Below are 16588 nucleotides of genomic sequence, written 5' to 3' on the forward strand. Positions count from 1 at the left end.
TTGCTGCCAGTAAGATTGCACCTAAATCAACCATTTATCGGATCATCAAGAACTTCAAGGAGAGCGGTTCAATTGTTGTGAAGGCTTCAGGGCGCCCAAGAAAGTCCAGCAAGCGCCAGGACCGTCTCCTAAAGTTGATTCAGCTGCGGAATCGGTGCACCACCAGTACAGAGCTTGCTCAGGAATGGCAGCAGGCAGGTCTGAGTGCATCTGGACACAAGACTTTTGGAGGATGGCCTGGTGTCAAGAAGGACAGCAAATAAGCCACTTCTCTCCAGGAAAAACATCAGGGACAGACTGATATTCTGCAAAAGGTACAGGGATTGGACTGCTGAGTATTGGGGTAAAATCATTTTCTCTGATGAATCCCCTTTCCGATTGTTTGGGGCATCTGGAAAAAAGCTTGTCCGGAGAAGACAAGGTGAGCGCTACCATCAGTGCTGTGTCATGCCAACAGTAAAGCATCCTGAGACCATTCATGTGTGGGGTTGCTTCTCAGCCAAGGGAGTGGGCTCACTCACAATTTTGCCTAAGAACACAGCCATGAATAAAGAATGGTACCAACACATCCTCCGAGAGCAACTTCTCCCAACCATCCAGGAACAGTTTGGTGACGAACAATGCCTTTTGCAGCATGATGGAGCACCTTGCCATAAGGCAAAAGTGATAAGTGGCTTGGGGAACAAAACATCGATATTTTAGGTCCATGGCCAGGAAACTCCCCAGACCTTAATCCCATTGAGAACTTGTGGTCAATCCTCAAGAGGCGGGCGGACAAACAAAAAACCCACAAATTTTGACAAACTCCAAGCATTGATTATGCAAGAATGGGCTGCCATCAGTCAGGATGTGGCCCAGAAGTTAATTGACAGCATGCCAGGGCAGATTGCAGAGGTCTTAAAAAAAGAAGGGTCAACACTGCAAATATTGACTCTTTGCATCAACTTCATGTAATTGTTTGTAATGCTTGTAATTATACTTGAGTATTCCATAGTAACATCTGACAAAAATATCTAAAGACACTGAGGCAGCAGTGTATATGAATATGTCATTCTCAACTTTTAGCCTTGACTGTATGTGTGCCACTAATGGGCAAGACAAAATCTTTAAGTGCCTTTTAACGGTGTATGGTAGTAGGTGCCAGGCGCACCGGTTTGTGGAAAGAACTGCAACACTGCTGGGTTTTTCCACACAGTTTCCTGTGTGTAACAAGAATGGTACACCACCCAAAGGACATCCATCCAACTTGACAACTGTGGGAAGCATTGGAGTCAACATCGGCCAGCATCCCTGTGGAACGCTTTTGCGTTCTGAGGGCAAGGAGTGGGGGGTGCAACTGAATATTAGGACCGTATTCCTAATGTTTGGTATACTCGGTGTATACATCCTTCCAGTAAGTACATCAGGGAAAAACAATCAGTTACAAATTAATGGAAAGACGACTCCATGGGGAGGTACAAAAACAAACACTCAAAAGTTACTTTCCTGCAAAGTCCACCCTCATCCTCCCTCAAATCATTAAACATGCCTGTATTCACACAACTGGATGTCAACCAACACAGCAACAAGTCGTAATCCTAGACAGGCCAAACATTCAGCTCGAACAAACTGTTTTTACTGCAGGTTGTGATACTAAGCACTTACTTCAATGACATTCGCTTCCCTCAACACGTTAAATAGACAAGCAAAGATTAAAGGCTGTCTAGTACATTTTAATACTGCGTACACCACTACTGCCATAGTTCCATAGCTAGCTCCCTAAGGACTTATCGCATACACTGCTAGTTATATTTATGAGACAGTGAAATGAGCCCAAGTCCAGTCTGGGCACTGTACAGTGCAGGTCTATCAGATGCTCTTCAATTAATACATAAATATTAGAAAAATGACAGGGGTTTAATACGGTTTATGCATCGAATAGCTTTGATGAGTACTCGTCTATGGGACTGAGTGTATTGATTAGAATTTCCACGACAGTACACTGAGGGTTACAATTCCACGGAGAGGAAGGTTTACATATATCTTAACACATTTTGAAATTATTGCCTTGTAAAGAGGGAAGCAACACAGTACATTTGACTTCCAATAGAGTACCACATTAGGAGTCATAATACCCATAAAACCTAGAGGTCAAACAGGGAAATGGTTCAAATTGTTTTCCACCATTCATTTTTCCCCATAGGGGATTTTAGAAACACCTAAAATAAGAGCTGTGTTTTGTGTAGGCTTACCCTGGCGTGACATTTTGATAACCATGTGATTCTCTAGGACAAGGTGACATCAGTATATTCACCTTTTTTTCTCTCCCCAAAATGAAATGCTAATTAGCTGTTAAAGAACTACAAATGCCATGATGATCGTGACGAGACTGCAGAATCGAGGCAAAGGTAAGAATCTCTGGATTAACTATCCAAGGTTGGCTAAATGTAGTAATTCATTAATTGGCTGCATTTCTTTCAAATTTGACAATTATGTGAATCGTCTTGTGCAAGTTTTAAATTGACACAATACCTGTTATCAAAGGTGTCCGCTAGAGATGACGTGCAGGAGCTTGCGTGGATGTGGTTTTGCATGTCTACTTTGATGCCTATTAGCATTCAAATCAGTAAATGGAGACGAATATATTGATAAGTCGCCTTGTCTGAGAGTGATTTACATGGTTATCAAAATGACACCAGGGTTAGCCTACATGAATCACAGACCTTATTTTAATTGTTTCTAAAATCCCCAATGGGAAAAATGAAATGGTGGGAAACAATTTCCCTGTTTGACCTCTAGGTTTTATGGGTATTATGACACCTCCACCGTGGAGCTCTGCCCTGTGTAGGGTGCCGTCTTTCGGATGGGACGTTAAACGGGTGTCCTGACTCTCTGTGTTCATTAAAGATCCATGTCACTTATCGCAAGAGTAGGGGGTGGTAACCCCGGTGTCCTGGCTAAATTCCCAATCTGGTCCTCAAACCATCATGGTCACCTAATAATCCCCAGTTTACAATTGGCTCATTCATCCCCCTCTCCCCTGTAACTATTCCCCAGGTTGTTGCTGTAAATGAGAACGTGTTCTCAGTCAACTTACCTGGTAAAATAACAGATATAAAAAATAAAAATATGAAACTAAATCTGGTTTTACGCATTATGGGCTGGTTAATAAATTGCGTGTGTGGTAAATCAGGAAACTTTGGGAGCCCAAGAGATGTTTGCACTTCAGCCAACCACAGCTTCACAACCAGCATCTATAATTTCAATTGAAAACAAGTAAAACCTTTGCTAATAACCTCAAACACTCACACTGAGTTGCTCATCATTTTCAGATACCCTTAATGCACTTCAAGTACTCAAAACCACCAAGACATTCTATCACGTCCATTCCAAGTGAGTTCAAATGATGCATAGATAAATTAAGTTGACTGAACACTGGCCAACAGCACATCTTGACACACAGGTACAGATGGGGCAGAGGAGTAATAGTGACATTCACAGCAGCAATGTAAACCCCCAGGATTTGCATAATTGATGTTTAAGAGTGGGGGGGGATTCAACTCCCAAACAAGTCTTTTCACTCCTTATGAAAAGTATAGCTTGCTGGATATAAGATACATGCATTGTTTTAACTGAAAAATAACAATGTCAAACATAACTGTTCTATAGCGCATTTAAAACTAAACAGCTGAATGTGCCCACGTCTGCTTACAAAGCATTTTCAGATGAACAAAGAAGCTCATGTTGAGGACCATGTTGCAGTCCAATGTTTATAAATACCCAGGTCACCCAAGCTAGCCAACTAAAATTGGGAAAATGTAAATAAAACCAAAACTTAATTGATATTTCCATCTAATGAAATTCTGGGAAGGAGAGAAAAGATATTTTAAAAACAAGCAAATAAAACAGAATATACATTTCTCTTTATTTACAGTATATTTGGCGGCGCACAAATTGACCCAGCGTCGTATGGGTTTGGCCAGGGTAGGCAGTCATTGTAAATAACAATGTGTTCTTAACTGACTTGCCAAGTTAAATAAAAAGGTTACACATACAGAGGCAAACATTTACAAAAAAGTGTTTTGCACATGGATGACAAGTAGTACATCTGTACAAAATATACAAAACCTGGGGACCCTCTTACAAAATGCTACATTTAGGGCCAGGTCGTTGGTACCTGTAAACACTGGGAAAGTAGCAACGGTGAGAGAATGCTGCTCATACAGCCAGCGAGGAAGAGAACTAGTCATAGATGTAGAGGTGAGTTTTGCCAACACTTGAAGGATAACGCTCATGGGATCCACTGATGTGGAACAGACCTCCAAAAGCACAAATCTCCCACCAGTAGTTCCGTTCCCACAGTATTCGGACACAGATGGGCATTTCCCAAAATTCCGGGACGGAAAAATAAATGGCTATATTCAATATTTAATTTTTTTCTGTACAAGAAGACATCACTGACGTCATAGTAAAAAAACATATGTATATCATATAAACTGAGTGTACGAAACATGCTCTTTCCATGACAGACCGAACAGGTAAATAATACAAGTGAACGCTATGATCCCTTATTGATGTCACCTGTTAAATCCACTTCAAAATCAGTGTAGATTAAAAGGGAGGAGAGCCTCGAGACAATTGAGACATGGATTGTGTGTGTGTGCCATTCAGACAGTGAATGGGCAAGACAAAAGATTGAAGTGCCTTTGAACGGGGTATGGTAGTAGCTGCCATGTGCACGGGTTTGAGTGTGTCAAGAACTGCAACACTGCTACGTTTTTCAAGCTCAACAGTTTCCAGTGTGTATCAAGAACGGCCCACCACCCAAAGGACATCCAGCCAACTTGACACAACTGTGGAAAGCATTGGAGTCAACATGGGCCATGGTCCCTGTGGAATGCTTTCGACACCTTGTAGAGTCCATGCCCTGAAGAATTGAGGCTGTTCTGAGGGCAAAAGGGGGTGCAACTCAATATTAGAAAGCATTCTTAATGTTTTGTACACTCATACATATACACACACACACTCATACACACACTACCGCTCAAAAGTTCAGGGTCACTTAAGAATGTCCTTGTTTATGAAAGAAAAATCACATAAAAATAATTAAATTGATCAGAAATACAGTGCAGACATTGTTAATGTTGTAAATGACTTTGAGACTTGATTTTTGAGATCTGAGATTTTTTATGGAATATCTACATAGGCGTACAGAGTCCCATTATAAGCAACCATCACTCCAGTGTTTCAATGGCACGTTGTGTTAGCTAATCCAAGTTTATAATTTTAAAAGGCTAATTGATCATTAGAAAACCCTTTTGCAATTATGTTAGCACAGCTGAAAACTGTTGTTCTGATTAAAGAAGCAATAAAACTGGCCGTCTTTAGGGTAGTTAAGTATCTGGAGCATCAGCATTTGTGGTTTCGATTACAGGCTCAAAATGGGCAGAAACAAAGAACTTTCTTCTGAAACTCGTCAAGTCTATTCTTGTTCAGAGAAATGAAGGCTATTCCATGCGAGAAATTGCCAAGAAACTGAAGATCTCGTAAAACGCTGTGTACTACTCCCTTCACAGAACAGCGCAAACTGACTCTAACCAGAATAGAAAGAGTGGGAGGCCCCGGTGCACAACTGAGCAAGAGGACAAGTACATTAGTGTGTCTAGTTTGAGAAACAGACGCCTCACAATTCCTCAACTGGCAGCTTCATTAAATAGTACCCGCAAAACACCAGTCTCAACGACAACAGTGAAGAGGCGACTCCGGGATGCTGGTCTTCTAAGCAGTTTTATTGCTTTTTTAACCAGAGCAGTTTTCAGCTGTGCTAACATAATTGCCAAAGGGTTCTCTACTGATCAATTAACCTTTTAAAATTATAAACTTGGATTAGCTAACACAACGTGCCATTGGATCACAGGAGTGATGGTTGCTGAGAATGGGTCTCTGTACGCCTACATAGATATTCCATAATAAAAAAAATCTGCTGTTTCCAGCTACAAAAGTAATTTACAACAACATTAACAATGTCTACACTGTATTTCTGATCAATGTGATGTCATTTTAATAGACAAAATTAGTGCTTTTCTTTCAAAAACAAGGGCCTCAAACTTTTGAACGGTAATATGTATATATAAATATATATATAAATAAATATATATATATAAATATGTGTGTATATATATATATATACACACATATATATATATATATATATATATATACACACACACATACATACATACACACACACACATACATACACATATATATATACATATACACACACAAAATAAATATAATCTCCAATGAACAAATATGTACACAGATGATGGTGGGCTCCACCATAAAGTAGGGAGGGAGAAGTGGTGTGACGTGTCGCAGCCGTTCACACACGGTTACCTAGCAACCATTCACTCCGACTGTAGGGCTGTGTGCGGTTGGTACTGGTGTCGTGTGTGTGCATGGTCGCGTTCCGATGTAGCCGTTGGCCTCGTCGGTCACTAGGCTGCCAAAGTCTGTCACCGACACTGCCATCTTGGTGCTCGTGATAGGATGCGGGCGTGCCTCATAATCCAGGCCCAGATTTTCTACGGTGGCCTCGGGCAAGCTCATTTTGAGGCGCTTGGAGGGGGGTCTGTCGTAGTCGTCCGTGCAGGAGGCCAACTGGCCCAGGTCGGAGTGGTAGAAGCCGGCGTCCAGCAGGTTGATGCAGTCGGGGTCTCCTGTGCCGTTGGGGATGAATCCCAGGGACTCGTCATGGCTCAGGGAGCCCCGGTGGAGGCCCTCTAACGGGGGGAAGCTGTAGGACTCCAGGCAGCCCGCGTCAGACGGGTTACATACAGACGCCACACTGCTGGTCAACGCTGGAGTGAGGGGGAGGAGAAGCAAATTTAGAGACTTGGAATTAACCTTGACTGTCCAAACAGACAATGTCATTCATCAGAAATACTGCATCGTAGCTACAGCCAGGAGTCTTTGGCGTCCATGTGACCTACTAGGAAAACATGCTATAGGGACCTAGGTTTTCCTTGTTCAAGTAACACGGTCAGGACCCTTCTCATAGCGGATGAGCTTGAAGATTAGGAGCCATATGTATCAAGCATCCTAGAGTAGAAGTGCAGATTTAACATCAGTTTCACTTTTATATCATAATGAATAACATTACATGGACAGGAGGGGCCTGATCCTCGATTAGAACTCCTGCTCTGAGAAGCGTACTATGTATAACCCCAGAAGCGTACAGAGAAGAAAAGAAAATCACTGCTTAAATGTTACAGCCTAATGCTCCAAGCGGCTACCACTGCTAATCGCATTCTTCACTCTATCCATCAAAATTCATGTGGAGTACACAAGCCTCATCTCTCTCGTCTGCTCTGATTTCTCGGTCCTGGCCCGTGGCCCTGCTCACCAGAGAGGTCGCTGGCCGTGATAGAGTTAAGGAGGTTGAGCTGGTGCTCTGCCGAGTACTCCATCCGACCTCCTCCACTGCTACTGGAGCACACAGAGGCCGACCCGTCCACCACCAAACCTTCAGCCTCATCCACCAGCCTGTCCATCAGATCCCTACAGGGAGGGTAGGAACAAACAAATAGATTTTTTCTGTGAATAAAACAGTATCGTGTTCACCAAAATGTTGAATTGTGTGTAAAATAGGGAGGGACACACCAAATTATCAATGGAATCCTCACATTTATGAGTGTGAAAAGTGTGATTAGTTCATCTTTTTCTTAAATATAGACCTCTCCCCCAGAAACAGTTTTCCACTGGAGAGAATGCATATGCTCTTTGTAGTCTGTGATTTAAGGCAGAAACACCAATGACAAAACTGAGGGATTCATTGTACTTGTAAAAAAATATATATATATTTTTAATAGCCTGTGTTTATTGATCTATAATATATATTCAATCATTTTGTTCACCGTCTAGCATTCAAAGTAGATACAGTGCATTTGGAAAGTATTCAGACCCCTCACGTTACAGCCTTATTCAAAAAATGTATTAAATTGTCCGTCCCCCCTCATCAATCTACACTAGGGCTGTGGCGATCATGAAATGTTGTCAGCCAGTGATTGTCAAGCAAATAACTGCTGGTCTCACGGTAATTGACAGCCTACAAACCGCTGCTGCTGTACTTTGGAACAACTACATTTAGAAAAGTTGAATAAATCCATGTAATATAGCCTACACCATCAGGTCTAAAGAAACATGATATGAAGAAAATGAAGTCTACTTCAGAAAAACAGAACATGATCTGGCTATGCCATATGGCTGTGGGCTACACTAGTTAATTTAGCAGACAAGATTTGCTTTAGAATTCCGTGGCGTTATTTTATATTATGAAGAATACAATTGAACATATCCTTTGTATTTTATTCAGCTATTTTCCCCAAATGATTTGAAGGAGTGCGCTACAATGCAGCTATTGTGTTGAGAGGTTAACAATGAAAACAGGTACTCCTATATGCTTCATTTAGAGTTATGTAACTTTAGTTGTGATACAAATGTTGGGCTATACGTTTAGATTTTGAATACACATTCTAAGGCTGCATGATGCAGCTAATGATGATTTGAAAAAAATTCACATGAAAGGCTTGAGCTCTGCTTTGTTTTTGCGCAGGCTGTACACACATCAGTCTCTCATTCACAATTTGACAAGCACTTGATAATTCCTTGAATTTCCCATCTGAATCCCCTTTGTGTGGCCATAACCCCCCTAAAAAAAAATCTATGCCTTTAGTGGCCAGTGGCGGTTGTGCCCTTGGGCTGAATATAATAATTATAATTCCCTTCTCCCCACTGCACCTCTCACTCACATGATCGGGTCTTTCTCACAGGCTACAAGTGAAGACGGGCATCGGGGACGCAACTGCGCTCGTCCTTAACGTTTCCGAAGCGCATATATTGAAGATATTGGAAGAACTGTCCACATGTACTTTTCGTCAGCCAACAAGATGAGTAGCCTATCGAACAGCAAAAGCATTAGCCCATGTCACTTTACCATCTCCCATAGTACAAAAGTTGACCTATTCTATGCGATAAATAAATATTCCAAACATAGTCTGGGACAGTTGTGGGATGCGATAGATTCCAAATTAATACAGCCACTTGCATAAAAAAAAACAGTTTTAAAGCTATGAGCCTGAAGCAACAGATTAGAACATTTATCTTAAAATGTTGATAGTCTAATTTATTTCTTCACATTATAAGCACAGCAATACGCACATGGCAGTAGGCTATAAGCGCGAATGTTCCATTAGCAGGGAAACCCCATTCTCAAAAGTGACCACATGCAATTATGCATGTAATGCTTTTATTATAAAAGGTGCATTTGTATGGTGAATATTATCTTCCTCAAACTTGACTCACTCGCTGCGTATGTATGCCATTTAATCTGCTTTACAACGTAGAGCCTAATGTTCTTAATTTTAAGACGTTATTTGGCCACTATAGTTGTGATACAGACCTTATCAAAACATTATAGGCCTATGTGCTAGACTATATGTGGTGTGTGAGTATGATTCGAAAAAGTCGCTAAAAAAGCATGCCCTGTTTGCCTTAAGCTGGGCTTTACAAGTGATAGGCTAATATTGTCACCCATCACACTATTCCTGATGTAATCTCATCTTTACAGATACGTGTGAAATTTATTTTGATTTAGAATGGACCATTATCATACACCTGTCTCGATCTAAGCACTAAAATAGCAAATGGCGGACGCTTTTCCTGTGGCACATTTTCATGCCAGCCAGGTAGGCTATACTCCTGTTTTAAAAGAACCAATGTGCTTAATATTAGGAAGGTTGACAAATAAATATAGTAGGTCTAGCCTATAGAAAGCTGATGGGATCTTCCTATTTTTAATAGAGGCTAGGCCACTCAAGCACATTCAGAGACTTGTCCCAAGGCCACTCCTGCATTGTCTTGGCTGTGTGCTTAGTGTCATTTTCCTGTTGGAAGGTGAACCTTTGCCCAGTCTCAGGTACAGAGCGCTCTGGAGCTGGTTGTCATCAAGGATCTCTGTACTTTAGGCTGTTCATCTTTCCCTCGAGCCTGACTAATCTCCCAGTCCCTACCGCTCGAAAACATCCCCACAGCATGATGCTGCCACCACCATGCTTCACAGTAGGGATGGTATTGGCCAGGTGATGAGCGGTGCCTAGATTCCTCCAGACGTGACGCTTGTCATTCAGGCCAAAGAGTTCAATTTTTTGTTTAATCAGAATCTTGTTTCTCATGGTCAGAGTCCTTTAGGTGCCTTTTGGCAAACTCCAAGTGGGCTGTCATGTGCCTTTTACTGAGAAGTGGATTCCGTCTGGCCACTACCATAAAGGCCTGATTGGTGGAGCGCTGCAGAGATGGGAGAACCTTTCAGAAGGACAACCATCTCCACAGAGGAACTCTGGAGCTCTGTCAGAGTGACCATCGGGTTCTTGGTCACCTCCCTGACCAAGGCCCTTCTTCCCTGATTGCTCAGTTTGGCTGGGTGGACAGCTCTAGGAAGAGTCTCGGTGGTTCCAAACTACTTCCAGTTAAGAATGGAGGTGGCCATTGTGTCCTTGGGGACCTTCAATTCTGCAGACATTTTTTGGTGCCCTTCCCCAGATCTGTGCCTCGACACAATCCTGTCTCGGAGCTCTACGGACAATTCCTCCAACCTCATGGCTTGGTTTTTGCTCAGACATGCACTGTCAACTATGGGACCATCTATAGACAGGTGTGTGCCTTTCCAAATCATGTCCAATCAATAGAATTTACCACAGGTGGACTTCTATCAAGTTGTAGAAACATCAAGGATGATCAATGGAAACAGGATGCAACTGAGCTCAATTTGGAGTCTCATAGCAAAGGGTCTGAATACTTATGTAAATAAAAAAGGCATCTGTTTTGCATTTTTAATACATTTGCAAAAATTTCTAAAAACCTATTTTCACTTTAAAATGATGGGGTATTGGGTGTAGATTGATGCTTTTTTAAAATCCATTTTAGAATAAAACTAACGTAACAAATGTGGAAAAAGGGAAGGAGTCTGAATATTTTCTGAATGCACTGTACGGTATGACTTTACTCGCATAAAAACTGTGGATGGAAACGTGGCTGGTGAATGAATGTGTGTCGAATTTGGTGCGATTTTTTTTTTTATTGCTAATTTGCTACGTGAGGCTTATTTGACCAAATAGAAGTTTCGTAATTTACCTTTATTCCAACAGGGAAGTCATATTTAAAGTCACTTTTACAAATGAGCCCTGCACATTACAAAAACATGCACATGCAACAGGCAAGTACAGATAATGGTTAGGTTCTTACGAATGCACCGATATGTGGCATTTTGGCAACTTCCCCAAAGATGACTTTATATCGGAGTTGTGCCTGTTGTCACAGAGATAGAGGACTCATCCTGGATATAACCCGTTTCAGCATGGACATTGCCATTGAGGGCTTCCAGCATGGTGAATGCTATGAGTTTTGGAGCAAATCAGCCAATTAAGAAGAACATGTACTACTTTAAAATGAAGATGGCCTCAAAATGGGACTGCCCATGCTTTCACAGGCACTATTTTGGAAAAGATGAGTCCTCTATCAATCTCTATGGCCTGTTGTTCACTCGCATATCCGACCTCTCATTGGCTAAAATGGTCCCAACTGACCTCGCCTCCGCCCGTCTGCCTTCTATCTTTGAGGACATACATTTCCATAGTCACTATAATAGACAATCTTTGCCGCAGCACACTGGGCAGCTGTGATCTGAAGATTTGATTACTGCTAGCCGTGATTAGACTGTGCCAGGCAGTGGTCCCGTGTGTGCAGGATTGAAATGTGCGTGACCCTACCAAATTCACAAAGAAATGTGAGTTATAGATCTGTCATCAATTGGTAGAGCCATTCCGTTTGCTATTTCTATGCTTCTCGTTCTTAAAAGAAAACGGCAATTTCCAATTGCTACATCCAGTTTACTTTTAAAATTAATTATATATAGCCATTGATTCTTGAGTAGAACTTAAACAAATGACTCATGAGCTTAGTTTTTTATAACTAACCCAAGATAGAGTAGGGCTGTCCCCAATTAAATCGACTAGTCAATTGTTTGGTGGTTAGGCTGTTAGTTGACTGAGATTGTGTGTTACTGCTCGCCTGAAACCACACACCACCCCCCTCGCACATTTTAAGACCCGTGACTTTTTCCACATTTTGTTACTTTACAGCCTTATTCTAAAATGGATTTAATAAATCCTCAGCAATCTACACACAATAATACCCCATAATGACAAAGCGAAAACAGGTTTTTAGAAATGTATAAAAGAATTCAACAGAAATACCTTATTTACATAAGTATTCAGACCCTTTGCTATAAGACTCAAAACTGAGCTCCAGTGCATCCTGTTTCCATTGATCATCCTTGAGATGTTTCTAAAACTTGGGAGTCCACCTATGGACAATTCAATTGATTGGACATGATCTGGAAAGGCACACACCTGTCTATATAAAGGTCCCACAGTTGACAATGCATGTCAAAGCAAAAACCAAGCCATGAGGTCGAAGGAATTGTCCGTAGCGCTCCCAGACAGGATTGTGTTGAAGCACAGATCTGGGGAAGGGTACCAAAACATTTCTGCAGCATTGAAGGTTCCCAAGAACACAGTGGCCTCCACCATTCTTAACGGGAATATAACACTTTAGGAAGTAAATCTAAGCAAACAGATGTATTTAATCCACTAATACAAAAAAAATCTTTATAATTAGTATTTTATTTTTTATTTTTTTTTATTTTTAATTTTATCCCATTTTCTCCCCAATTTTCGTGGTATCCAATCACTAGTAATTACTATCTTGTCTCATCGCTACAACTCCCGTACGGGCTCGGGAGAGACGAAGGTCGAAAGCCATGCGTCCTCCGAAGCACAACCCAACCAAGCCGCACTGCTTCTTAACACAGCGCGCCTCCAACCCGGAAGCCAGCCGCACCAATGTGTCGGAGGAAACACCGTGTACCTGGCCCCCTTGGTTAGCACGCACTGCGCCCGGCCCGCCACAGGAGTCGCTGGAGCGTGATGAGACAAGGATATCCCTACCGGCCAAACCCTCCCTAACCCGGACGACGCTATGCCAATTGTGCGTCGCCCCACGGACCTCCCGGTCGCGGCCGGCTGCGACAGAGCCTGGGCGCGAACCCAGAGACTGGTGGGGCAGCTAGCACTGCGATGCAGTGCCCTAGACCACTGCGCCACCCGGGAGGCCCTATAATTAGTATTTTGATTGTCGACAAGGTTTATTTGAGCTATGGTCAGTGCCATTTTTAATTGCCATAGTAACAACTGACGCCAGTTCGTCACTGGCAGGAATCAAATTGTCTGTGGTATTGAGTTTTCGAAAAAGCCAAGATGGTGTCGCTGTGTGAGGGAGTGTTTTCTCGCTCTTCAAAGCAACATTGAGGGATAGGTGGTTAACAGTCTAAAATTGGCTATCAATGTTGAAAGAAACTAACTTGTTTTAGGGACATAGGATAAGTTTAGAGTTCGTTTTTGTCAAGTTGAATGGGAAGAACACGACAGAAAGACAATAGCAGACAGAATATTCAAGTCTCACAGAAGACGGCAGACATGCTAGCTAGCCACAACGAGAACCAGAGTAGCATGGATACACAAGAAGCCGCGAACTCAAGCAAGAGAAAGAACAAAACTGACCATGATGAAATCCTTGCAACCTCTTTACCTCAGACCAATTAAAAATCCACCGGTGAAAAAATATGAAAGATGACAATTCCATGTCTGAACTTCTCTGCAATCCAGTCCCTGTCTACTAAACAAGACGCCACACTCTCTAAAGTGTCCATCAGAGCGGGCTACCGAAGAAACATCAAAGAAGATCGATAATTTGTCAGAAACTGTCAGTCGGCTACACAAAAATTGTGAGCGAGAACAAGGAAAAGATAACGTTCCTAGAGAATGAGTTGAAGAAACCACAATCCCAAAATCATGAGCTGTGTGAGAATGTAGCTGAACTTCAAAAGGTACTCTCACGGGTGGAATCTGAAAATCCAAGGTGTAAAAGAGGTAGAGGGAGAGGATATTAGGGAAGCAGTCATTAATATCCTGGGAAAGGTGGCGCCGTGCATCAAAGATAAGCTAAGAGACGTGATCGACGTGGTATATCAACTTGGGAAACGAAGATCTGATGGACCCCCTCGCAATATCATTTTGCGCTTAACTATGCGCCATTACAGGGACATCATCTGGAAAATGGCCAAGGGGAACACGTTTCTGGACGAGAAGAAGCTCTGCATCAAAGAAGCACTGATACAGCAGGATCAGACTGCCAGGGAGAAACAGTGGCCGATTATACAGAAGGCACGACAAGAGGGAAAGAAGGCTGGGTTCAAGGGCCCACACGCGTTTATCGAAGGAGGAATGATTACTGGGTAACTCTGTTGACATTAACCAAACTGGAACTGTGAGTACTGTCAAGAGTACAGTTAATGTATTGCCACGAGTAAATGTACCGTTCGAACTACAACTGATGAACACTTGCCAAAAAAAGGAAGTAAATAGATTTGTTAATACTGTTAACCACCGCTACCTCAGCTGAGCGTAGTTTTCCGTCAGAGTAATCCTCTCAAGATTCACCGTTTGTTTTATTGTTCACGTTACTACTTCTGTTATCTAATTTGTGTTCTCTCTTTTTAAATGCAGGAGTTCGTTTTCAACTCACTCAGTATCGTTAGTCTGAATGCTAGGGGTTTGAGAGATCTTACAAAAAGTAAAGCCTTATTTTTATATTGTAAATGCAGTAGTGCAGATTTTGTCCTTCAGGAAACTAATTCGGGTAAAAGTGATTTGAAATCACAATGGGGAGACATAGCCTATTTCAGTCATGGATCAAACCATTCTGCTGGTGTTTTGACACTTATTCACAAGTTTAAAGGTGACATTCTGGAATCCACATCTTCACAAGATGGGAGATGGGTCATAGTAACTGTTAAACGTGACAATGCTATTTTCATCTTTTGTAATGTATAGGGTCATAGCTCCCATGCTCCAAATAAGAACCCTTTTACCCAATTTACCAGGAAAGTACAGGATTTCAGCGACAAATACTCAGAGGCTTTTCTAATTATTTCAGGGGATTTTAATGAAACACCCGATGCATCTGTTGATCGTGTTCCTCCTAGAACGAGTCAAAGCCTTCAAAATAGCAATATCATTACTACATTATGCAAGGATCTCTGTGTTGATGATGCCTGCCGTTATTTCAATCCGAATGCAAAGGGTTATACCTGGACCAGCAAAACTATGTCACGTAAATCTAGAATAGATTTATTCCTAATTTACCCCATTTTGTTACAATTTGTTATAGATGTAGATCATCAGTTGGCTCCCTTTTCTGATCACCACTTGATTTTCCTGAATTTACAAGCTACTAAAAAATCTAAAAATTACTTGAGGATATTGTAAATTAAACAACACACTTCTCAAAGATCCTACTCTCATTGGAAACATCAAATTGTTAGCCAAAGATATTTTTGCAAGAAAAGACTTGGGTCATGGAAGTAGATGGGAATTTTTCAAATATAAAGTCAGAGTTGTAGCCATTAAACGTGCCAAAGAGCTGATGCACTTAAAGTACCTTAGAGAAAAAGAGTTGATGAGCAAGCTTGACAGTTTTCTAAACAAAGATAATCTAAATCTTTACAACTAGAATTAGAGCAGCTTTACATGGATCTGGCAACGGGTGGCTTTGTCAGATGAAGAGCAAAATGGATTGAAGAGGGGGAAAGAAACACTAGTTACTTTTTTGCACTTGAAAAGAGAAACTACAAAATAAAATCTATAACTGCACTCAAAATGAAATGTTTTATGCAAAGATCCCATTACAAAAACATCCTTTGTCAATTCCTTTTATGAAAACAACATTACAGTTCTCAATTTCAGGAAGATGGTTGTGAAAGCTACATTTGCCACATTCGGAATTATGTCCCTGTAATTGAGGATGATTTCCACTCAGTTTGCGATTCACCTGTATCAATTGAAGAAATTAGAGAGGCTCTGAATTCAATGAAAAAAGGGAAATCACCTGGCCCATCAGTTGAATTCTATAGACAGTTTTGGGAGGTACTAGAAGACCCGATTTTTAATATGTTTCAAGATTGCATCAAAAGTGGGGAATTGGTCTCCACTATGAAATTGATTCCGAAGCCCGATAAAGACCCCTCTCTCATTGACAATTGGAGACCAATTACTTTATTAAATATTGATTACAAATGGATTGCTTTGGTTTATGCCAAAATATTAAAGAAAGGAATAGATACCATTATAAAAAAGACTCAAACAGGATTTATGAAGGGCCGTCACAAACTCTAACATTCGTTTAATCTTAGACCTTATAGATTATTCAGATACAATTGACTCAGATGCGGTTGTCTTATTTTTGGACTTCTGTAAAGCCTTTGACACAACTGAACATGAATTTCTCACTTAATTTTCAACAAATCCAAAAAGTTTATCAAAGTCATTCGCATGTTTAACAAAGATATAAATAGTTCTATGTTACTAAACCTTAATAGTTCCAAAAGATTCCGTATCAACAGAAGTGTACGACAGGGATGCCCAATTTCGCC

General features: G+C 41.3%; 1 protein-coding gene across 1 annotated transcript in view; it reads right to left on the reverse strand.

Moving 5' to 3' along the window:
• Positions 1 to 3880: 3880 nt before the first annotated feature.
• mier3a (mesoderm induction early response 1, family member 3 a) overlaps positions 3881 to 16588 on the reverse strand; it is a 47448-nt gene continuing 34740 nt past the window's right edge. The window contains 3 exon segments of the mRNA XM_055875624.1: positions 3881 to 6440; positions 6442 to 6842; positions 7388 to 7542. Of these exon segments, the coding sequence (XP_055731599.1) occupies positions 6390 to 6440; positions 6442 to 6842; positions 7388 to 7542 (607 nt within the window). The 3' untranslated portion in view covers positions 3881 to 6389.

This window comes from Salvelinus fontinalis, chromosome 21 (assembly GCF_029448725.1).
Source record: "Salvelinus fontinalis isolate EN_2023a chromosome 21, ASM2944872v1, whole genome shotgun sequence".
In the NCBI taxonomy this organism is placed as follows: domain Eukaryota; kingdom Metazoa; phylum Chordata; class Actinopteri; order Salmoniformes; family Salmonidae; genus Salvelinus; species Salvelinus fontinalis.